Below are 24,429 nucleotides of genomic sequence, written 5' to 3'. Positions count from 1 at the left end.
TCACTGTACTGCAAAAACCAAAACAAGAAAGAATGTCACGTCCAGCTTATACAATAATATGCATTCTTAATAAAATGTGCTTGCACACTACAAGAATTTAGGTCAACAACACAGTTACTATGCCAGTTGGGGTACTTCTGTACAGTAGCAGCTACCACTCCCTCTAAAAGTCTAAAGCAATCAATCCACTAGGCAAAATCCAAGTAAGCAGTTACCTTTATTTTTAGAATAAAAAATGAAAATCAGAAACGTATGCATCAAATGGCTGACATCAGCCATGCGTACCATTTCAGTATGCATCATAATCCTGCTGTAAATGCTCTGGAATCTCTACTGATGCTTACAAAGACAGCTTTAAGGCAGAGAAAGTAATACATAAAATGGCGGAAAGTCTGCTCTGCAGCACAAGCCACAGATGGAGAGTAAGGGACTAAAAGTGAACCTGATAAATAAAATGTGGAAGAAATGACAGGGTATGGGTGTGACAGAAACTCTCAAGGCAATAAAGTGTAAGAAAGTAGTATTTTTTCAGAAAAAAAGAGATGTGATTCAGTCTGAAGACAGAAATGGAAAAAAGTCAAAGTGAGAATGTATTTTTGCTATTAATGAAAGAACAACATTTCACAATAATTGGTGGGATCAAAACTATACTATATAAGACTAATTTACAACTGGCCACAAAATGATGCTTATTAAAACAGTATATAAAAGGATTAACTACAGGCACTTCACATTCAACTACAGCAAGATGAATTGGTAAAGGTGTAATGATGACCTACAGTTTACAGGAAAGGCAAAGGTATAATCCACTTTCAGAACGATCTTGGTGACGAACTCACCAATTTGCCACGGTACCTCAACAAAACACTTTTTAACTGCCACATCAGAAAAAGAATAATGAAATAAAATGGCAGCACTGCTCTTATATCAGACCCTCACCAAGCTACATACTTTAATGGTCATTTGAATGCAACCTTTACAAAGTTAATAGATAACTGCATTTTTTCACTGCCACCATAACTTTTTATAAAAGGGAAAAGTTTAAAATTTGCTTGCAGTTTAATTATTTAAGCTTTAAAGATCAGAATCCTGAGGTAAACAAAAGAGAGCTGGAGTACTTTTGTTGTTAAACTGCTTACTCCAGATCCCAATACATAAGTGGACTACATTAGAGAATACAGCCTTTCCTAAATACAGTTCCCTAACTGCAAAACTCTCTTTATTGCCATTTCTGAACATATAACTAGTTTTAAAACATTATAAGTATTAATGATTTATTCAAATAACTGCACTGCTCTGGACATTTTACTGAAATGTCATATTTTGGCTTTGAAGGGGTCACTTTGTTCAAGTAACTCTCCTTAGTACTAAGAACCAATGACCATCGGGTTGATTGCAGCAAGGTAGATTAGATCCTCCGCCATTTTAAGCATTTGTGCTTGGGGTAGTGGAGCAGTAGCAAGATGGTGGCTAGAAGCAGATTTCCTGGGAGTGGCCTGGCTTCTAGGCCTGAGAGAATCCGTTGGTCTGAGAGAAACGGTAGTCGGATGGGAACACGTTTTTTTTGTCTAGATTTGGTAGTGTGAAAGGCCTCCTCAGAAGCCGGTGCCTGCATCGCGGATCCAGACCCAACCGAAGCAGAGACAACCAAAGGCTCGGAAGATGAAGATTTCTGCGGCATACCAGACTCCGAAAGGGTCTTGGTAGAGGCCTGCGTATATATCAAATCGGGCATCAGGGGCTGATAAGCGCTTCACTGAATTCCGGAGAATTGATGACCTGTTTAGTGCTAGCATCGTCGGAAGGCTTAGCCTTGTGTGGTCTCTGTCTCAATCTTTATCTCTTAAGTTTTTTAGGAATGTCCACAGATTGTTGGCTGATGGACACCATATTGGAATGCGAAGACAGATCATGAAAATAACTGTCTACAAAAAGAGCTCCACGGTGAATGGTTCTCACATTAGAGAGGGCACAGAACTGACAATGGGGGACATCGTGGTTTGGGCCTAAGCAAGTGATGCAGTAAGAATGGAAGTCTTGGTGTGGGATCTGCTTTCCACAGGCAAGACAATTGCTAACTTTTTCGGACATTGGTTAGTGCAAGACAAAAGGATCCCAATAGGGTACTTAGCTTTAAACGTTTTCAGCTGAAATTCAACTTCTGGTACTGACCGACTGGCACTCGTGCGAACTGGTTCTGCTATGGGCTCCATGGCAAGCAAGACTGATGTAATGACGTTGGCTGGCTTGCTTTATAGCAGTGATGACCTGATGTCAGACTACAGGCGATGGCAGCCGACGCAAAACAACATTGACTTTGGTATTCAGGCCGGCTGAGAGCTACCACAGCAGGGATAACCCACAGGTGATGACTGCAACAGTGAAACACGAAGAACATCCAATGACCCTCAGATAGATTGCAGCAACAGAGTTTCAGTGGTGAAGTCTCTGGAATGGAAGATGTGGGGTACAGTCACAACCTAATAAAAAAGAGCACAAAAATTCCATGATAAACCAATTTTAAGACCTGACAAATAGGTAGGAAACAGTTTCATTACAACATGTCTCCCTTGACTGAAGAAGACGTATTGAAACAAGTTTTTTTTTTTTTTTTTGTTGACTGTCACTAATTCCTGTGATGGTTTTATAGGAATGCGTGAAAGTTCTCCACTTCTGCTTGCAGTTCCAGTGGCTTAGCCATGAGGGTGAATGCATTTTGTGCATGTATGTATGTGTGTGTGTGTGTGTGTGGGGGGGATACAGCCCAAATAAAATAATTACTTCTGTTAAATTTGCCAGAATCAACTGAATACTGGGATTTTTCACTCAAAAATCCATTCCAGCACATACATATAGACAGAAAAACCCGACACCAATATATGAAAATAACTTTAGCTTGCAGTTATGTGCTACACACTTTGAGAATTTTAGGACTGTAGTAGCTCAGCGGCTACAACTTTCCCAGGCCACCAAACTACTTTCCACTACCCACAATCCTGTATGAGGAAAAAATCTCTTTCTCTCCAGATCTCTGCTAGCCAAGGTAAATATAGCATGAAAATTATGGAACTAAAAAAAACAAACATATCCTAAGGCAGGAAGGAGGAGGTTGGGGAAGTAGGGGAAAAATGGATCACAGACCTACACATTTATTGTTATGCTAAGTACATAACTTCAATATGTGATAGGAATTCCTCCAGCTATAGGATGGAATCCTCAACAGAACACTACTGGGTGGATATATATATCAGGACAGCAATCACTGAAGTTCCTCTCAAAGACTATAAATAGTTGTGAAGGTTCGGCTTAAGGTCTTTACCCCACAGATAGAAGGTATATGGTTTGATTCTGACATCTGGTTATTGGCTAGGCTTGTAACAGTTTGATTAGTCTAGTACTTACCTATGAGCCTAATTGGGAAAAAATAATCCATAAATGTCTCACAAGCATAGCAGAGACCTGGACTAAAGCCTGGGAAGAGCAGACTAGAGGAAAGATGGGTCTAGTAACCCAATCCAGATCCAATCTACTTCCTACCAAAAAGCAGGAGGGAAGAGAGGATGGAAGGTCTCAAAACAAAGATAACAAACAGAGATTATCACTAAAGAAAGCTTTTGAAAATATACCATTGATAAAGAAGGGTATCTAACATTGGACAACAGGGAAAAGGGAAACGACAAATAGGTGAGTATCAAACGGCTTTATTACCAAAACAATAGAAATTTCACACTAGTTACTTCTGCAATGACTAATATCCTTGCTCCAATACAAAAGCCTTCAAGTGTAAAAAAAAGAAATACTTACAGCATTATTCTGATACCTCTAATCATCTGTATTACACAGTCGGTTCAATTATCTTTGGGGCCTGTTTGGAAATGCTTATTGTAGAGGAGGCATTTGAGGCTTTGTGCTCCCGCAGGTATTCCCCTCCTTTTTCTTCGTAATCTTGTCTTGTGATCCAGCCTTCTTCCTGGTTCATGAATTCCAGTGCCCAGTCACGTGCACCATACCAGGCATCTAGTGCAGGAATGGCAGCCATCTTGATCTGCAAAGTTATTATAAAAAAAAAGAATAATTAAACACAGGTGATGGCAGTCAGTGTAGCAGTCACAGACAATTGCAAATAAATTTGAAAGGGACAGAACACAGTTAATACAGTGAGCAAAAGAATCTCAATACAATGTATTTGTTTAGACATTCTTTCACGAATGCACATAGATTTAAACCCCTACAAATAAATTCTTAAAATTAATTAAGAATTAAAGATAAGGGGATTTTTGGAGACCTAACAAGAATGGAAAAAAAATCAGGCTACCACTGTCTAATTATACACATTGTATTTTTAAGACAACACTCTCAAAGATGATCATTTCAATGGAATCAGTGGCAAACAACATCTAGAGAACAGGGGGAAGTAATGTGCATTACGAGAGCAGAGGGAGGAGCTTGGCTTTGGTGGAATTATGAAGATGCCATTTCATTACTGCCTGTGATGACCGGTCATTTTGTTGAAATGTACAGCTTTATCATGTAAGACATATGTACAAATATGTATGCATGGGTCAAGAACATTTTTGCTCCCTACAGGACTTGGCCTGTTTACAACTCTACCTGTACTCAATGGGCTGACTTGCTCCAGGGAGAAGAGAGGTGGGCATGCGCAGGCTAAGCTAGAGCACTATGAACCATTCATTCCTACCTGAAAATACCCATCAGCTGGGATAGGGAGAGCACCAGCTTGTTGGTCTTCTGGGACTGCCTGCCCTCTCCATCTGGGAGTGCCCCCCCCAGCATTGGGATGATGTGGGCTTAGAAGATTCCATCTCCACTCCTGCAAGCTGTTACCATGTTGTGAGCCAGAACCCTCTCCCTCTCCACAGTGACAGATGAGCAGACAGCAGTTGCTCACATCCATCCTCCATGGTCAGCCCCTAGAGGCACCTGAGCTGCTAATCAAACCCTCATCGTCTGTGGCATAGTCAGGGTTTTATCCCTCTATTCCAAGTAGCCAATTAACTACATTTTTTAAAGAAACTAAAAAAAAATGTAATGTCTCATTTGTACACAGGGACAGCACAAATAAACACTTCTGGAAGTCTAATGTTATAGGTATTTCATATTTGTCATATCTGCCCAGAAATCAGTGTTGTTTGCTGTGAAGAAAAAAGAAATTATGTACTCACCATAATGTTCCATCTGAGTAGTTCTATTTCATTTGTCTTCAACCTGTGGGTATCGGATGCGTAACGGATCTGAGCCGGCAACTTCACAAGCATCTGCTCCAAGCTCCTCCCCTACCCATAATACACCACCACTACCTTCCAACTCTCAGATCGAGTTTGCTGCACTCTACACTAACAACCCGATCCAAAACACCTTACATACACAAAATGCTAGCTATGAGCGCTGTCCATATGTTAAGGCCAGGGGAAGGCAGGAGGGATGGTTGAAGACAAATGAAGTGGAACTACTCAGATGGAACGTTATGGTGAGTACATAACTTCTTTATCTGAACTAGTTTACTTCATTTGATCTTCAACCTGTGGGACAGAGTCCCCAGCTACTAAACACCTGGGATGCCCTCATGGAAGGATATTCCGGAGCACTGCGGAACCAAAGGATGCTCTCCTTCGAGAAATCAAATCCAATTTATAGTGAGAAAAAGGTATGAGATGAGGACCAAGTAGCCACAGAACAAATGTCGTCTATCGACCAAAAAGCCACAGAAGTAGCCATGGACTTTGTCGAGTGAGCTCTAACATGACCCGGAGGAGACAAACCTTTATCCTTGTAGATCTCAAGGATACATAGAGAGATCCACCTGGCAATGGCCAGCTTGGAAATAGGTTTACCCAAAAAAGGTTTAGAAAAGGACACAAACAACTGGTGAGATTTATGAAAAGTTTTGGTCCTGTGCAAACAGAACCATAACTGTCTATGAACATCCAACAAATGCAACTTGTATTCAATTTTGTTTGTAAAATTTGGAAAGAAAACAGGTAAATTGATAGTTTGATTGATATTAGCCTCAGATGCTACTTTTGGGAGAAAAGAAGCATTGGTGCGAAGAGAAACCTTGTCCTTATGGAAAACCATGTATGGAACCTTGACAGACAACACTTGAAGTTCTGAAACCCTCCTAGACGAGGTGATAGCCACTAGGAAGGCTATCTACCAAGACAAAAACTTAAGATCTGCGGTAGCTGCAGGTTCAAAAGAAGGGGCAACCAATGCTTGTAGTACCATAGTAAGGTCACACGGGGGATGGAATCTTTGACCGGAGGACGTAAGAGGAAGGTACCTTTGATAAAAGCTTTGCACAATCTGGAAGAGGCCAAAGAAGCAGAGGTCTCATCAATGTGAAAATGAGAAATGGTGGCTAGTTGAACCTTGACCATAGACGAGCTAGCCCCTTGTTTAAAAATATTTGCCAGAAAGTCAAGTATAGCCGGAATGGGAGCCGTGAAAGGATCTAAACTCCTTTGAGAGGGCCCAAAAGGAAAAACGCTTCCATTTGCTGTGATAAACCTTCCTGGTGGATGACTTATGAGCTGCCACCAGAACAGACCTGACCGAAGAAGACAATCTGGGAGTCCTAGCAATCAAGGGAACTGGAGCAGCCAAGCAGTGAGCTTCAGACTGTACAGATTCAGATGAGGGACCCTCAAGGGGTGAGATATGAGATCCTGAATGGGATCCAAGATCCATGGAGGAGCTAGAAGATGAGACCAAAGGAAGGGGAAACCATACTTGAGGCCAAAAAGGGGCAATGAGGATCTCTTTGCTCCCCAGTCGACAAGCCTTCTGTAGGAACTTCAGACTATGGGGTGCAGGGGGATAAGCATAAAGAAGACTGGGAGGCCAAACATGGACTCCCCCGGTGGGGGGGGGGGGTTCAGAGTGAAGAACTCGATGCACTTCACATTGGAAAGAGATGTGAAGAGATCGCAGCAAGGCTGACCCCACTCTAGAAAGATCTGCTCCGCTACTGAAGGATTCAGGGACGACTCATAAGGCATCAGAATAGTCAGGCTTAGTTTGTCTGCCAGAATGTTGGACCGCCCCAGAATATGTGTTGCTACCAGAAAACGACCGGTGGAGATCGCCCATTCCCAAACTCTCATGGCCTCACGACAAAGGGGGTAAGATCTGGTCCCTCTCTGTTTGTTGATATATCAGACCACCGACATGTTGACTGACTGGATTGCAATGGTTCCCAGAGGTAGAAAGGCATGAAGGGCCTGCAATGCTAAAAGGACCACCCTCATCTCCAGAACATTTATATGCAAACTGGTCTCGATCGGGGACCACGTGCCTTGGACTGTCCTTCCCGAACAGTGCCCCCCCGAGCTGGAAGGCATCCGTGGTCACTGTGGCTTGGGCAGGGGCTGGAACAAAAGTTCGTCCTTCCAAGATTTCAGAAGACTGCATCTACCATAGAAGGGACAACTTGCAGACTTTGCTTATGTGTATTGGGTGTGACAACGGAAGATCCAACAAAGACCATTGCAATGCTAGAGTCCACTGTAGCACTCGCATATGTAAATGAGCACATGGTAGAAGTGTTATCGTTGCTGCCATAGAACCTAGGGCCCTTAAAACTGACTCTGCTGAGGGAAGATGAGATCGGTAAATGAAAGCGACATGCATCCTTAAATTTTGAACTCTCTCCGAGGTCAAGAAAACTTTTGTCTGTAACGTGTCTATCCATGCTCCTATGTATTCTAGCACCTGGACAGGGTTCAGAAGAGATCTGGCTGGGTTGATTGTAATCCCTAGATAGTGTGCAAGACACAGGAAGTAGTCTCTGGTCCAACAAAGTAGACACTTGGTGGGAGCAGTAAGGAGCCAATCGTTCAAGTAAGGATAGACCTGAATGCCCTGAAGCCTCAGGTGAGCCGCTACTACTGTCATCACTTTGGTGAACACCCTGGGGGATGTGGTCAGACCAAAGGGTAGGGCTCAAAACTAATAATGATTGGCTCCTAGCCAGAAGCGGAGAAACCTCATGGAGCTTCTGTGCTTCTTTATGTCACAGTAGGTGACCTGGAGGTCGAACGAGCACATCCAGTCGCTCTCTTGCAGGTACGGCAGGATGGACTGTAAGGTGACCATCCAGAACTTCTCTATGGCAACTGACAGGTTCAGAGTAGACAGGTCCAGAATGGGCCTTAAGTCCCCCATCTTTTTTGGCACCAAAGAGAACCTTGAGTACATGCCCGATCTGGACTGACCTGGGGGGAAAGTTTTGATGGCTCAGTTCTTTAGCAGCTTGGAAACCTCTAGCGCTGCTGCCTTCCTTTGCGTGGGTGGTATGTCTGGGAGGTGTTTGTAAGGTGTAGTGAGAAGTTATATGTCACTATTTGCTGGCTCTGCATTTTTGTTTTTAAGGTGTAGGGAGAACCACAAACAGGATTGAATAGCCTCTGGAAATTATCTGAAGCACTCAATGGTCTGATGACACAGACTCCCATGCTGCCAGGTGCAATGACAGGTGACCCCCGACTGCCTCCAGAGCAGAGCAGTCGGGCAACCCCTCAGAGTTGCTGTGCTGGACTGTCCAAGAACGGTCCTCGAGACCTAAAATTCCTCGGACCCCTTCTGACTCTGGGCCGGTGTCTGTCCTGTCTCCCTCTGCCTCTAGGGGAAGAAGGGCCCTGAGTGTTATAGGAATACTGAGACTTCTGGAACGATATCTTCTTTTGCCCTTGCTGATTCCTGGAAAAGGATTTTTGAGGGTTTGAGAAGCGGATTCTGACGGCAGACAAGTGTCTTCCCATCTTTCTCACTCTGGACCAATTCTGGACCAAGGTGTCACGGACGGTCTTACCAAAGAGGGAAGAGCCGTCATAAGGGGCATTTGCAAAAGATGCCTTGAAGGGTTCCGTGAACGGACACAATCTGAGCCAGGCATTATGCCTTAAGGAAATGCCAGACCCAGCCGCCCTAGCTGCTCCTTCGGTTGAGTGTGAGAGGTCCCAAGCTGGTACTGGCTGTTTCCTTGGAGGCCTTATGTTCTTAGCCCCTCTGAGGAACTGTCGCAGTAGAGGGTGTGAGAATAAAGGAGGATCCATGTTGAATTCTGCAGATATTGCTGAGGCATGTATCTTGATTGAGGAAAAGGAAAGTCCCTTGTTCAAAAGTTCAGTCAGGTACTGTAATATCTGAGGCAGGTTTAATTTTCTAGGGTCCTGTCCTCTTTCTTCATTCCAACAGCAGAACCGCTTCCATTTTGCGGAGTAAGCCTTTCTTGTAGATGGTCTTCTAGCCTCCAAAATGACATCCTGCACTTCTTTGGAGAGTAGTGCCTGATGTGGAGTTAAGGGATTTTCCATGCAGCTAGACTGAGAGTTTTCAGCTGACTGTGAAGAGTTTTGAAATTGTTCTGCGTCAGCAGTAGAGGTGTTAGAGGCAGGGGCCACGGAGGAGTGTGTGTTAGGTTCCTCAGTAGTGGATACCAATGTTGTCTCGGCCAATCTGGAGCAATCAGTATCATCCTTGGCTTGTCTGTTCTTGCTTTCAGAAGCACCTTGGGCAGCAGAGGTAGTGGTGGGAATGCATAAACTGACCAAGTTGTCCATGTGAATGAAAGGGCCCATTTTCCAAGCCTTTGGGTGGAAGGTCCTTGAGCAGAACTTTTTAATTGATGATTTTGTGGGAGGCAAAAGGTCTATGTCTGGCCTTCCCCATGCTTGAACAATCTCTGTGAATACGTCTGGATGTAGCCTCCATTCGTGAGGGTCTGTCATATGCCTGCTCAGAGTGTCTGCCAGTGTGTTTTCCATTCCTGGTAGGTACTGCGCCTGGAGTTCTATTTGTCTTTCCAGAGCTAGATTCCAAAGAGTCATGGTTAATCTGCACAAGGGGTATGAGTGAGTCCCTCCTTGTTTGTTTATGTACCACATTACTGTGGTGTTGTCTGTTCTTATGAGCAGTTGTCCTGGATGCAAGAATTCTCTGAAAGCTGAAAATGCTTTTATTACTGCCAGCATTTCTTTTTGATTGATGTGAAGGTGCTTTTCTGGTTTGTGCCATCTGCCCTGAATGCACCTGTCCTTCATGTGCGCCCCCCAGGCGTAATCTGAAGCGTCTGTGGTTATGACTTGTGTAGCTTGAGGCTTGCAGAATGGGAGGCCTTTGTTTACTTTGCATGCTTGAGCCCACCATATGAATTCCTTTTGTAGGCAGGGAATTATTGGAATCTCCACTTCTAAGCTGTGACTGTGTTGAGACCAAAGATTTTTGAGGTACCATTGAAGTTTCCTCATGTGCAGCTTTGCACATGGGATTAGAAGAATGCAAGATGCCATGAATCCCAGAGCCTGCAGGATTTTCCTTGCAGTAAGCCTGGTACTTTTTGCAAGTATTTTGAAGTAGTGAGATAATTGCCCTTGTTTTTCTGTTGTTAGGTAAGCCATCTGAGTGTTTGTGTCCAAGTTGGCACCCAGGAAGGTAATTTTCTGAGAGGGTGTTTGTTTTGATTTCTCCTTGTTGATGGTGTATCCCAGAGAAAGCAGTAAACGTGTCACATATGCTAGATGTTTGAGAAGTACGAGTTTGCTGTCCGCTTGGATCAGGCAGTCGTCCAGATAAGGGTAAATTTGTATCCCTTGAAGTCTGCAGTATGCAATCACTGATGCCAGGCACTTGGTGAATACTCTGGGCAGTAGATAAGCCAAAGGGCAATGCAGAGAATTGATAGTGTTTTGAACCTGCAAGAAATCTGAGGTATCTTCTGCAACTTTGTCTGATTGGGACATGCAGGTATGCCTCCTTGAGGTCCAATGTTACCAGCCAAAACCCCTTGCCCAGCATGGGAAGGAGTTGCTGTAGTGTGAGCATCTTGAATTTTGGCACTAGAAGAAATGTGTTGAGAATGGATAAGTCCAGAATTGGTCTCCAGTCGCTTCCTTTTCTTGGCACCAGAAAAAGCCTTGAATAAAAACCTTGTGCTTGTTGGTGCGTAGGTACCTTTTGTATAGCCCCCATGTTTAGGAGCTTTGCAATTTGTAGTTGTGCCTCTACCCTTTGATTCTGTGGTAGGTTTGGCATCCCTCTCATTTTTGGAAGAGTGTGGAAATGAAATTTGTAGCCTCTGTTCATTATGTCCAGAATCCACTTGTCTGTTGTGACAATATGCCAATTGTTTGCAAATAGTGCTAGTTTCCCTCCCAAAGGTGCTGCCATTTGAATTCTGCTTGGCATGGAAATGAGGGAGTCATTGAGCTTGCTTTCTGTACTGCTGTGCACTGTCGTCACCACTTCTTGGCGTAGGTGATTGCCATTGTCTGCCTCTGTAGGATCCTTGGGTTTGTCCTCTGCCCCTTCCAGCCTGTATCTGCCCCTTTGGGCTTTGTCAGTCGTTGGAAAGGACCAGTTTTTTGATGGCCAATTCCTGCTGAACCTTGGTGGCTGAACCTGTAAGAAAGCTTTGACAGTTTGCATAGATTTTGCCTTTTCTTCCATTTTACGTAAAATATCCTCAGCATTACCACCAAAAAGAACATCCTTATGTAAAGGTGCATCCAGAATTTTGCTTTCACTTGATCTGGCAGATTTTGTTCCCTTAGCCATGCATGTCTGCGAATGACTGCTCCAGTGGCGGCTGATCTGCTTGAGGCCTCTAGTGCATCATAGCCACATTGTAAGGTGTGCTTGCCCACTTGCTCAGCACTATGCATCATATCCTGCAACTCTTTTAAATCTGGTTGTTCAGGCTGTGACATTTTGTTTTTAATTGTCATAACAGAAATTGCTGATATCTTATCATATGAAACTGGCAGTTTAAGGCCCTCATGGCAAGTGTGGCCGAAGTGTAAACTTTCTTTCCCCACCTTTCTAGGGATCTAGATTCCCTTTCTGAAGGCAAAGGGTTCTTGGCCGTGGAAGCCTTAATTCCTTTAGGGCCTTGAGAAATAGTTTCAGGATCTGCATTATGGCCTTTATAGAGGAACTGATGAGAATTAGGAACTCTGTAATACCTATCAGGCTTAACAGGTGCAGGAGGCAGAGAATCAGGATTTAAACAGGCCTCCGAGTATACATCATCTAAAACCTCCAAAACAGGAGGAATAGCCAGAGGCCTATGCTGAGGTAACCATAGGAATTCCCTGAGCCTTTTCTTGGAGTCGGAGAAATCTTGGCCTTCCCAATGGAAGTGCTCTCTCAAGGAGTGTAAAGTCTCCCCAAAGGAAAAATCCTCAGGGGGAGATACAGAAGGAATGGACTGCTCTGCATCCGAATCCTCAAAGGGAGAATAAGCCCGTTCCTCAGCATCAGAGTGTTCTGATAAAATGGAATCTTGGTCAGAAGGAGGAGAATCCTCCTCTACTCTGGGTCTCTTGTCAGGGGCCGGTGAGCCTCTAATAAGAGTGATCAGGTCTTCAGCCATTTTAAGCATGTGCTTCTTAGGCGTGGGCCCAGGTCTTGGGCCTTGTGAGGCAGGCCTAGAAAGTTGCTTGGCTGATTTTGCTTTGGTAAAGGCCTTGATGGAGAAGGAAGATGAGGGCCGAAATACACCATGAGTGGATGTAGATCTATCCACATTGGTGGGTTCATCATGAGCAGGTGCTTCGGTAGTAGTCTGGGAAAGGGCGAAGAACCAGCGGTCTCAGGCACAGAAGACCCGCCCGAGAGTGTCGTCGGTAGTCAGGGACTGCAAAGGCGTCTCACTGAGAACCGGCCCACGTGGAGCTTGTTTCGGCGTGGTGTCGGTGGAGACCGCAGTTCTCGACTGACGGTCCTTTTCTTTGCGTTTTCTGGACATAGCGGTAGTCGGAGTATCCGACGACATTTTATAGTTAAACGCTTTCCCAAAATAATGTTGGGCGTACTCCGCCCGACGCTTGATAGTGCGTTTATTGAAAGTAGCACAAAAGCGGCAGCCCGAGACGTCGTGGTCTGGGCCCAAACAAGGTATGCAAAGGGAATGGAAATCCTTATGCGGTATTTGCTTCCCACAAGAAATACAATTATTAACTTTTTCTGACATCGGTCTGAGGCAAGAAAAGGTTCCCCAACGGGGTACTTAGCTTTAATGAAGACTTCGGTCCGAAATTGTTTCGTAATTCAGGAGCTGGCCGACCGGCACTTGCGAACTGCTTCTGCTTCGGGCACCGCGCGGCAAAAAAGACTGAAGAAGATGGCGTCGGCTGTGTCCTTTATACTCTAGCCTACCTGACGTCAGAAGAGTACGCGACAACAACCGACGCCGGACCAAGACTTTGGAATTCGGCCGACCGAGGGACCGCCTGCCGGCTGAAAACCCATATGTAACTACTGCAGCTGTAATGCACGATGAACATCTGGAGCAGCCAAGCAGTGAGCTCCAGACTGTACAGATTCAGATGAGGGACCCTCAAGGGGTGAGATATGAGATCCTGAATGGGATCCAAGATCCATGGAGGAGCTAGAAGATGAGACCAAAGGAAGGGAAACCATACTTGAGGCCAAAAAGGGGCAATGAGGATCTCTTTGCTCCCCAGTCGACAAGCCTTCTGTAGGAACTTCAGACTATGGGGTGCAGGGGGATAAGCATAAAGAAGACTGGGAGGCCAAACATGGACTCCCCCGGAGGGAGGTTCAGAGTGAAGAACTCGATGCACTTCACATTGGAAGGAGATGCGAAGAGATCGCAGCAAGGCTGACCCCGCTCTAGAAAGATCTGCTCCACTACTGAAGGATTCAGGGACGACTCATAAGGCATCAGAATAGTCAGGCTTAGTTTGTCTGCCAGAATGTTGGACCGCCCCAGAATATGCGTTGCTACCAGAAAACGACCGGTGGAGATCGCCCATTCCCAAACTCTCATGGCCTCACGACAAAGGGGGTAAGATCTGGTCCCTCTCTGTTTGTTGATATATCAGACCACCGACATGTTGACTGACTGGATTGCAATGTTTCCCAGAGGTAGAAAGGCATGAAGGGCCTGCAATGCTAAAAGGACCACCCTCATCTCCAGAACATTTATATGCAAACTGGTCTCGATCGGGGACCACATGCCTTGGACTGTCCTTCCCGAACAGTGCCCCCCCGAGCTGGAAGGCATCCGTGGTCACTGTGGCTTGGGCAGGGGCTGGAACAAAAGTTCGTCCTTCCAAGATTTCAGAAGACTGCATCCACCATAGAAGGGACAACTTGCAGACTTTGCTTATGTGTATTGGGTGTGACAACGGAAGATCCAACAAAGACCATTGCAATGCTAGAGTCCACTGTAGCACTCGCATATGTAAATGAGCACATGGTAGAAGTGTTATCGTTGCTGCCATAGAACCTAGGGCCCTTAAAACTGACTCTGCTGAGGGAAGATGAGATCGGTAAATGAAAGCGACATGCATCCTTAAATTTTGAACTCTCTCCGAGGTCAAGAAAACTTTTGTCTGTAACGTGTCTATCCATGCTCCTATGTATTCTAGCACCTGGACAGGGTTCAGAAGAGATCTGGCTGGGTTGATTGTAATCCCTAGATAGTGTGCAAGACACAGGAAGTAGTCTCTGGTCCAACAAAGTAGACACTTGGTGGGAGCAGTAAGGAGTCAATCGTTCAAGTAAGGATAGACCTGAATGCCCTGAAGCCTCAGGTGAGCCGCTACTACTGTCATCACTTTGGTGGACACCCTGGGGGATGTGGTCAGACCAAAGGGTAAGGCTCAAAATTAATAATGAATGGCTCCTAGCCAGAAGCGGAGAAACCTCATGGAGCTTCTGTGCTTCTTTATGTCACAGTAGGTGACCTGGAGGTCGAACGAGCACATCCAGTCGCTCTCTTGCAGGTACGGCAGGATGGACTGTAAGATGACCATCCAGAACTTCTCTATGGCAACTGACAGGTTCAGAGTAGACAGGTCCAGAATGGGCCTTAAGTCCCCCATCTTTTTTGGCACCAAAGAGAACCTTGAGTACATGCCCGATCTGGACTGACCTGGGGGGAAAGGTTTGATGGCTCATTTCTTTAGCAGCTTGGAAACCTCTAGCACTGCTGCCTTCCTTTGCGTGGGTGGTATGTCTGGGAGGTGTTTGTAAGGTGTAGTGAGAAGTTATATGTCACTATTTGCTGGCTCTGCATTTTTGTTTTTAAGGTGTAGGGAGAACCACAAACAGGATTGAATAGCCTCTGGAAATTATCTGAAGCACTCAATGGTCTGATGACACAGACTCCCATGCTGCCAGGTGCAATGACAGGTGACCCCCGACTGCCTCCAGAGCAGAGCAGTCGGGCAACCCCTCAGAGTTGCTGCGCTGGACTGTCCAAGAACGGTCCTCGAGACCTAAAATTCCTCGGACCCCTTCTGACTCTGGGCCGGTGTCTGTCCTGTCTCCCTCTGCCTCTAGGGGAAGAAGGGCCCTGAGTGTTCTAGGAATACAGAGACTTCTGGAACGATATCTTCTTTTGCCCTTGCTGATTCCTGGAAAAGGATTTTTGAGGGTTTGAGAAGCGGATTCTGACGGCAGACAAGTGTCTTCCCATCTTTCTCACTCTGGACCAATTCTGGACCAAGGTGTCACGGACGGTCTTACCAAAGAGGGAAGAGCCGTCATAAGGGGCATTTGCAAAAGATGCCTTGAAGGGTTCCGTGAACGGACACAATCTGAGCCAGGCATTATGCCTTAAGGAAACGCCAGACCCAGCCGCCCTAGCTGCTCCTTCGATTGAGTGTGAGAGGAGTCACACAGACGTATTTGAAACCACTGTCAATCTAGCCACCCTCGCGGAGAACATAGCCCTGTCCTCCTGCGACATGGACTTTGGGGGAGACTTAGCCAGTTCCTTTACCAGGTAACGCTGTAGTCAAGTAACACGGGCCAGGTAGTTCAGCGCCCTGACAGAAAAGGTTGCTGACGCATAAACCCGCTTCCCTAAACGATCCATCATCCTAGACTCACGGTCAGGAGGATGGACTGAGGAACTCTCCTGGGCTAGTTCGTTCTTGGCTGTGGCTGCTGCCACAACAACATCTACCAGGGACCCTTTATTCCAAGCCAGTTTGTCTGCAGGGGGCTCAATATTTTGTCCGGGCATTTAGGGATTGGTTCCACAGTGTCCTCTTCCTTCCAAGCCCACGAGGTGACTAAGTCCACTAATATGTCCGTGGGAGGAGACACCCAGGAAGTAGACGGGCCCATGCCAAAAGCCTTCAGGAGCACCGATTTGTCCGAGGAAGGTTTTGGGGTGGACCAACCTCCCTGCTGGCGCAAGATTTCCATGATGTCTCAGAAGGAGACATCCTCGGGTGGTGATCTGGGGGAACCTTCCCCATCATCCAAATCAATGTCCTCAGTGAGGGACTCTGGGGAGGAGTCCAAGTGCCTCCTCTTGCACGTATGTTTGCGAGGAACCTCTCCGGTGGGGCTTTCTGGAGGGGGCTCGCAAACTACTTGTTGTTCCTCAAGGGAAACTGCCTGGGGCTCTTCGAGCATAGGCTGTCCCTATGGTAAAATGATGGGATTCACACACAAAGCAGAGGGAGTCGGGGCAGAGTCCGAAGATATAGTCAGGGGCCTCGATCCACTGGAGAGAACCCTTTCCATGACATTGAACGCCGAAGGAGAGCAAGCTTCCTGGGACACCATTAAGGGAATCGCTCTCCCCGGATCCGACAAGAGAATCGGAGCCAGGCCAGAAGTAGATGGAGCTCCGAGGAGGTGGCTGTGACCTGACAAGGTCAGAGCCGACAGAAAAAACTCCACCCTCTCGGATTCGACACCCAGGCTCCGGCTCCAAGAGCCAAGAGCCACTCGGATCCGAACTAGTCGGATCAGACACACTCCAAGCAGCTGCCGGCATTGAGGAAACAGGTACCATCGGCACTGACCCCCTGACTAAGGAAAGTCTTGGATCCATGTACTCCGAAACCAGGGGTCGGATATGAGAAGGGAAGAGAGCTCCCCCCTCCAGAGGGAAAGGGGGCCGTCAAGACTTCCATCTGAATTTGTGTGCAAATAAATCTCTGCATCATTTTATCCATGTCAGCTTCTGAGAGACTGCGGGTAGACTGTGACGAAGCCACGGACTCCCACCTGGTGGGTTGAAGAACCAGAGCTCTAGAAGGTGGCCTGGGTTCCTCCAGCTCCGGAGAAAATCTAGGAGATCGGAGTCGAGGGGAGTCAGGTCAGTGCCTAGCCTGAAGTTTGGTGGGAGGCCTGGTCGGAGCCGAAAAGTCTGGGGACCTCTTTCTCTTATCACTCCTATGCTCCCTCTCCTTCTCTCTGCCCTTTCTACACTCTCCTTCCACAGGCTTAGAGGCAGGAGGATGAGTCTTAGCCTGGGAGGGAGGAGAAGCAAGGGCGGGAGTAGAAGGATAGGCGGTCACAGCTGCGAGCAGAAGTGGAGGCGGCCGCCTCAGTAGAAGGGAGCAGGCCCTTCATAACAAGTTTAGCCCTATGATCTTAAAACCCGCACAAGTATTGCAGTCCATAGATAGATGGGAGGAGACAGTTTGTGGCCACACTCAGTGCATCTTTTAAAGACTTGCTTAGGGAGATCAGCCATACTAATCCCAAGAAACAAAAAAGGGCTTTTTAGAAGACACACTCCACTCGCCACATACTCAGAACCACAAGCACATGAAAGGCTGAGGGGGGAGGGGAAAATCTAACTACAAAACTACCTGAAAACTAAAGAAAAGTACCTACACATGACGCATCAGGGACTGGGAGGAAGGGAGGAAATCTACACTACCAGCACACACAGTAAACACTAAGAAATACTTCAAAAAACCTACTCACAACCTGGAGCTTAAGAATCATGATGCGTTGGAAGCTGCGTTAAACGAGAGCTGAGGGTTGGAAGGTAGTGGTGGTGTATTATGGGTAGGGGAGGAGCTTGGAGCAGATGCATGTGAAGTTGCCGGCTCAGATCCGTTACAGATCCGATACCCACAGGTTGAAGATCAAATGAAGTAAACTACTTCAGATGATTAGATGGCTAAGAAAAGGAAGAATATATTAAAAAGGGTGAAAAAACATGCTGTCATAGTAACATCCACAGAAGACTACATATTTTTTTACGAAATAACCTGAATTTAACAAATGATAACCAGCAGACCAGAAAAATGTACTCATATTTTTTTTTTTAAGTGTATTTCAGTTTTATCTTGTCCAGATCAGTTTCCTTTCCAAGGTGAAGGTTAACTGTGTAGAACAACAAACAGGCTTGGGTTCTCCTTAATATAAGGCTGATGGAACTGATGAATTAATTTAAGCCAAAAACAGTGAAAACTGGAAGAAGAAATTTCCATTCCTGTGAAATCTCTCTTCTTCGAAGTTGTTAGAATCTGCATCATTTCATGTTATTTCTGTGAAAAATGGTTACCAATGGGCCATACAAAAGATGCAAGGAGACAGTTATTTCAGTGAGACTGTCCATGATTTTTTAGCAATGATAGAAATGTCTTACCAGTAGAAACAGGTTTGGGACAGTCTCATAAATGTTTGCAATGGCCAGATACATGGATGAAAAAATCTTCAGTCAAAAGACTAAATATTATGCATATTGCCGAAGATGGAGTGAGGAAGGTTCCAAGTTAATTTTCACTTCACTGACAATGCTCTCTAAAAGTAATAGAAAAGTGAATAATGCACAGCACAAAATATGGTATAGTGGGGGAGCTCTGCAGTTAAGGAAGACACGTATTTGTATAAGCTTCCTGCTGAAGTTCCATACAACAGATTACTAAGGTCCATAATGAATGAGAAGGAGAGGGTATGGTGGATATTAATTTGACAGTATGAATTTTTGATAAATGGAACAGAAAAGGAAGAACTTGTTGAACATGTTGAGGCATGTTTGTAATAAAGGAACTAGATAAAATACTAGAAATGTAACCAGACAAGCTTTGGTAGTTATGATGACATTCACGGTCAAACAATGAAACCAAAAGGACCATTTCAAAACCAAGTAAGACTAGACATACTTAGAGAAGAGGGACATAATTCATCTGTCAATGTTGTATGGCAGGATGTGGAAGAAAAGTTGCTTTAAAAGGCTAATATTTATTTTATTTTATTTATTGATTTAACATTTGTTTACTGGGAAAGTCCAAGTGGGACACAGACCATTTTCAGAGGAAACCCGGGGAGAAACGTTCCAGACGCATCTCTTTGGAATGTGGGAGGAAACCAGAGCACCCAGAAGAAACCCATATAAATGGAGGTAGGACATACAGACCCTGCACAGAAGGCACCCCAAGGAGAATTGAACCAGTGAGCCTCTTGTTGTGAGGCAACAACGGTAACTGCTGCACCACTGTGTCTCCCATATGAAGCATATGAGATGAAAGCAAGTTAAGCCTGTAAGGTAGACGTCAAATAAAGTCATTCTTTTGTTAATTTTTTTTTTTTTACCAGTTTCTGAGCAAACATGTATACATTAGAAAGAATTAAAACTAAAAGACAACTATGGATGGGGAAACAAGGAATTCTTAGACATCGTGTAAAGAAACTGTACATAATTCTCAAAGGCATATTGAACTTCAGCGTATTATTGCTATGGAATAAATAATGAAATTAAAAACAAAAACATTTTATATATTCTGTTATAAAAAAACCTCTAAGTACAAAAGTTAGTATTACTGACTTGGTCTACTTTCAGTCCAGTACTTATGTAAAACAGCTTTATTCCTCGTCAAAAATCTTGTGGAAATTCTTATATGGTAAACAGGATGCAACAAAATACAACCTATGGAAGGTGAAAGTCCTTCCAGTGTCTTGCTGTATCTTACTTTGTCACAATGAGCACTGCCCACAGCAGCTGATACTGGAACTGTGGAATACAACAAAGAAATTAAAGCTATGAAATTACCATAACATTAGACCTTCATGATCCACATCTGTCCACTTCAACCTCAGTAATGACAACTGCAGACAGTGGTCATCCCAATACCTAATGAGCACTCCCAAGCTCCCAAAGAGAAAATACTTACTTACTTCTCCACAGTGAGTTTTCCACTCATATGCCTTTATTAAAAATATTGTCCACACTTTTTTTGTACAACTTTCAGATAAAACTGGCAAGGCCTCCCTGTAGAAACAAAGAAAGAGAATGGGTAAAGTCAGCCAGAATGCAGAAATGAATAGATGTGGTTCGAGAAGGTCTAACATTATTCAAGCACATAACTTTCATATCTTGCATGTTCCAATTTGCCCACTTGAATGTCAGAAGGTGTTTAGAATTGAAAGGTCCAGAATTGGTCTCCAGGTATTGTCCTTTCTGGGAACTAGAAAGAATCTTGAGTAAAATCCTTGGCCTTGCTCTCGAGTAGGTACCAGTTGAATGGCTCTCATGTCCATGAGAGCTGTAATTTGTCATTGTGCCTCTCCCCATTGATTTTGTGGCAGGTTTGGCATTCCTCTTTTCATTGGCAAGGTGTGAAAATGGAATCTGTATCCTTGTGAAATTATGTCTAGGACCCATTTGTCCTTTGTGACAATGTGCCAGTTGTCTGAAAAAAAGTGTGAGTTTTCCTCCCAAGGGGGCTGCCAAGAGAGTGTTGCAAGTCACTGAATTTGCCTTCTGGTAGTTTGGGACCTGTCTTCTCCTCCCTTCTGTGCTGCAGTGCCCCATTGTCAAGGTTTGTATTGGGCTTGTGGTTGTCCTCTGCCTCTTGGACGTCTGTATTTACCCCTCTGTGGGCTATCAATAGCTGGAAAGGACCAATTTTTTGTTGGCCAATTTCTGCTGAAGCGAGGGGGCTGTACCTGTAGGAAATCTTTAACTGTCTGCATAGATTTTGCCTTATCCTCCATTTTCTTTAAGATGACTTCTGCTTTAACTCCAAAAAGAACATCCTGCTGTAAGGGAGCATCTAGAAGCTTTGCTTTAACATGATCAGGCAGAGTTTTTTTCCTTTAACCAAGCATGCCTACGTATAACAGACCCAGTGACAGCTGCTCTGCAGGAAGCCTCCAAAGAATCAAACCCACATTGTAAAGTATGTTTGCTCACCTGTTCAGTTGCATGCAACAGATCCTGCATTTCTTTCAATTCAGACTGTTGAGGGAGAGTGCTCATTTTTTTGTTTTAACTGAGACATTAGAAATTGCTGATATTTTAGCATGTGAAAATGGCAATTTAGTGCCCTCATAGCTAGAGTGGCTGAGGTGTAAACCTTTTTCCCCCACCTGTCTGGTGCTCTGGAGTCCCTTTCAGAGGGTACAGGATTTTTAGCCATAGAAGCCTTAGCCCCTTTGGGACCCTGGGAGATAGTCTCTGGATCAGCAACAGGACTTTTGTAAAGAAATTTGTGGGAATCAGGCACTCTATAGTATCTGTCAGGTTTGGCCGGAGAAGGAGGCAGAGAGTCTGGGTTCAAACTGGATTCTAAGTAAACATCATCCACAATGTCTAAAACTGGGGGGATCGCAAGTGGTCTGTGCTGGGGGAGTAAAAGAAACTCTCTGAACCTTTTCTTTGAATCAGAGTAGTCCTGACCTTCCCAGTGAAAATGTTCCCTCATAGTGTGTAAAGTTTCCCCAAAGGAGTAGTCTTCAGGGGGGAGAAGCTGAGAGAATGGAATCCTCAGCATCAGAATCTTCATAAGGGGAGAAGGAGTAATCTTGGTCCTCAGAGGAGCCTGAGGAAATAGACACTTGTTCAGAGGATGCATAATCTTCCTCTTGTCTAGGCCTTTTGTCCGGAGGGGGTTGGGAACCCCTGATTAAAGAGATCAAATCTTCAGCCATTTTGAGCATCTGTTTCTTAGGCATGGGGCCTTGAACAGGGGACTGAAGTGCAGTCTTTTTACGTTTAATAGGAGTCTTCGTCTTAGGATACATTTTAATGGTGAGCGTCGTTGGTCTGAAGACGCCTTCAGAAACCGAAGGGGTTTCTGCAGCACCATCTTTTTCAGCAGTGTCGTCGGTAGGGGCTGAACAAAATGGCTGCGTCAGCCTGGTACTTTCTGCCATAAGTTCCGAAGCAGTCTCGGGTTCCAGATCTGCGGTAGTCAGGGGCTGCGTTGGAGCCTCACTGAAGACCGGTGAACCGGAGACCGGACCAGCCGAGGCCTCAGAGTCTGGCCTGGGTCTAGGCTGCCTGTCCTTATCCTTGCGTTTTTTTGTGCACGCCGGTAGTCGGTTGCTCCGACGGCATAGTGTAGTTAAATTTTCTACCGAAGTAGTGTCGTGCGAGATCAAAGCGTATTTTTATAGTACGCTTATTAAACCTAGTACAAAAATGACAACTAGTGACGTTGTGGTCTGGGGCCTAGGCAAGGTATGCAGTAAGAATGAAAATCCTTATGAGGTATTTGCTTCCCACAAGAAATACAGTTGTTAACTTTTTCTGACATCGGTCTGAGGCAAGAAAAGTTTCCCAACGGGGTACTTAGCTTTATTGAAGACTTCGGTCTGAAATTTGAGTTCGAAAATCTCAGGAGTCGGCCGACCGGCACTTGCGAACTGCTTCTGCTTCGGGCACCGCGCGGCAAGAAAGACTGAAGAAGATGGCGTCGGATGCATTATTTATACCCCTTGCGCACTGATGTCAGGGAAGAAGCGACAGCAACCAACGCCGGACCAAGACTTTGGAATTCCGGCCGACTGCAGGACCGCCTGATGACAGGATAACCCAAGTGTGATGACTGCAGCAGGGTAACACGATGAACATCAATGTTTCCAAAAGCAAAACTAGATCTGCACGTTACATCCAGTTTATACCGTCTTGTCAAAGTTTGCAGACAAAAGTGAGACAGAATGTAGAAATGGATAGATGTGGGTCACGAAGGTCTAAAGTTATCCAAATACATAACTTTCATACCTACTGGCTTGCAAAAGTATGCAGAGGAGCCCATGTTGCAGCTGTACAAAAATCACTAACAGAGGAATTCCCAAAAAAGACAAGGAAGTAAATACTGCCATTGTGTGGTCTTTGATTTGTCTGGCAGTCTTATTATATTTTGTGCAGCAAAAGGTAACACACTATGATGATAATGTATTATGACAGTCAACTGCACAGAGTCTCTTCAGAAACGTTTTGGTTAGAAGCAAAAGAGACAAAAAGCTGACAATCCTTTCAGGGTATCTTTGATTCTGTCAAGGCAGAACCTGTATTTGCCTTTATTAGGACACTGTGGGAAGAAACAGCAAATTTATAGACTAGTTGAGGTTTAGATCCATGGCTATTTTGGGCATACATATGTCCTAATGAAAAATATATATGGATATTTTGAAAATAAACCTTGTTGTTCAGAGACCTTTCTGACAGAAGTAATAGCCATTAAGAACAAAGTTTTCCATGTCAAGAGCTAGAGTTCTGCTCAAGCGAAATGTTCAAATGGTTGCACAGTTAACTATTGTAACATAAAATTTTGGTCCCAAAGTGATGAGGGTCATTTGAGGTAGGTGGGGGGTCTCAATAAGAAGGCACTTCTTAAAACGGGTCTGCAGGCTTTCAAGGATGCAGAAGAATAAAAATGTAGACCTTGATGAAAGAAATGTCAGCCACGTGAACACAAACAGCTGAAACACTGCAGCCCTTGTCAAACGTCAGCTAGTAACTAAAGAACTATAGGTACTGGGGCTAAGGATCAACCCTTTCCTTAGAAGCTTCTTTTTGCCCATAATGCATTGTGATAGCCCAGGTGATGACAATAATTTCCCATAATCCTGGATGTCAGATCAAAATTCCATTCGCTAAGAATGTCAATAGTGAGAATTACTGTTAAGTTTGAGAATCTTCAGTAAAATGTGTCAGACATTTGGTTTACAGTTACTCTTGTGCATTCGTTTTTACATATGTGTTACACAACCTACATGTAAAAAGTGATTATGGAAATGTAAAGAAGAAACAACTGAAATAATTCAGCCTTTACAAATATATTTTGTTAGTTTCATGTTCCGTCTCAGGCTGTATTTTAGGAGACAGACAGAGTACCAAATTTCCTACCTTGCAAAGCTCAGCTAATTAATGAAACTGCCCTTAGTGGTTATCAGGGTTCTTTGCCTTTAGATTACAAATGGCTCCATAGGTTTATGGCCAGAGGAAAAGGCAAAAATGTAGGATAAATGATTGTACACAGTAAAAGATTTATAAATTTTGAACCTCATTAGTTTTTTGACCTCAGCAGGAGTGAAGTAACAAGAGAGTTATATGTGCTTTGCATGAAAAAAAATTCAGATGTTATAGGCAATGTGATATAAAAGCAATGGAAAAAAATCCTACAAAACTATCAGAGATTGCAATGGTGTGCCTTTAAGTAAACTAGGACAGAAATGCCGTACAGGGGAAGAACCTTGTAAGTCATTTTTTAATATGTGAAGTATGGGCATTGTTCTGTGGATAGGACAGAACAGGTCACAGCTATCCTTTAAGGTTGTAGCTGCTCAAGTGTGGTTGTCGGCTTTACGGAGGAGCTGTCTTTGTTCAAAGTGTGTAGTATTAAGTTCTCTAAGCTTGCAGACTCCCAGAAAATGAGTGAGGCCTTCTTTCCTCTT

At 44.6% G+C, this 24,429-nt stretch overlaps 1 protein-coding gene across 1 annotated transcript in view; it reads right to left on the bottom strand.

Annotated features, from left to right (window-relative positions):
* ACTR5 (actin related protein 5) overlaps window positions 1-24,429 on the bottom strand; it is a 285,428-nt gene that overhangs the window by 47,789 nt on the left and 213,210 nt on the right. Inside the window, exon 9 of the mRNA XM_044090379.1 lies at window positions 3,805-4,045. Within this exon, the coding sequence (XP_043946314.1) occupies window positions 3,836-4,045 (210 nt within the window). The 3' untranslated portion in view covers window positions 3,805-3,835. The remainder of the gene's footprint in view (window positions 1-3,804; window positions 4,046-24,429) is intronic.

This window comes from Protopterus annectens, chromosome 12.part0, assembly GCF_019279795.1.
Source record: "Protopterus annectens isolate FY-2018-M chromosome 12.part0, PAN1.0, whole genome shotgun sequence".
Lineage (NCBI taxonomy): Eukaryota > Metazoa > Chordata > Ceratodontiformes > Protopteridae > Protopterus > Protopterus annectens.
This window is presented reverse-complemented; position numbering and strand designations above follow the sequence as displayed.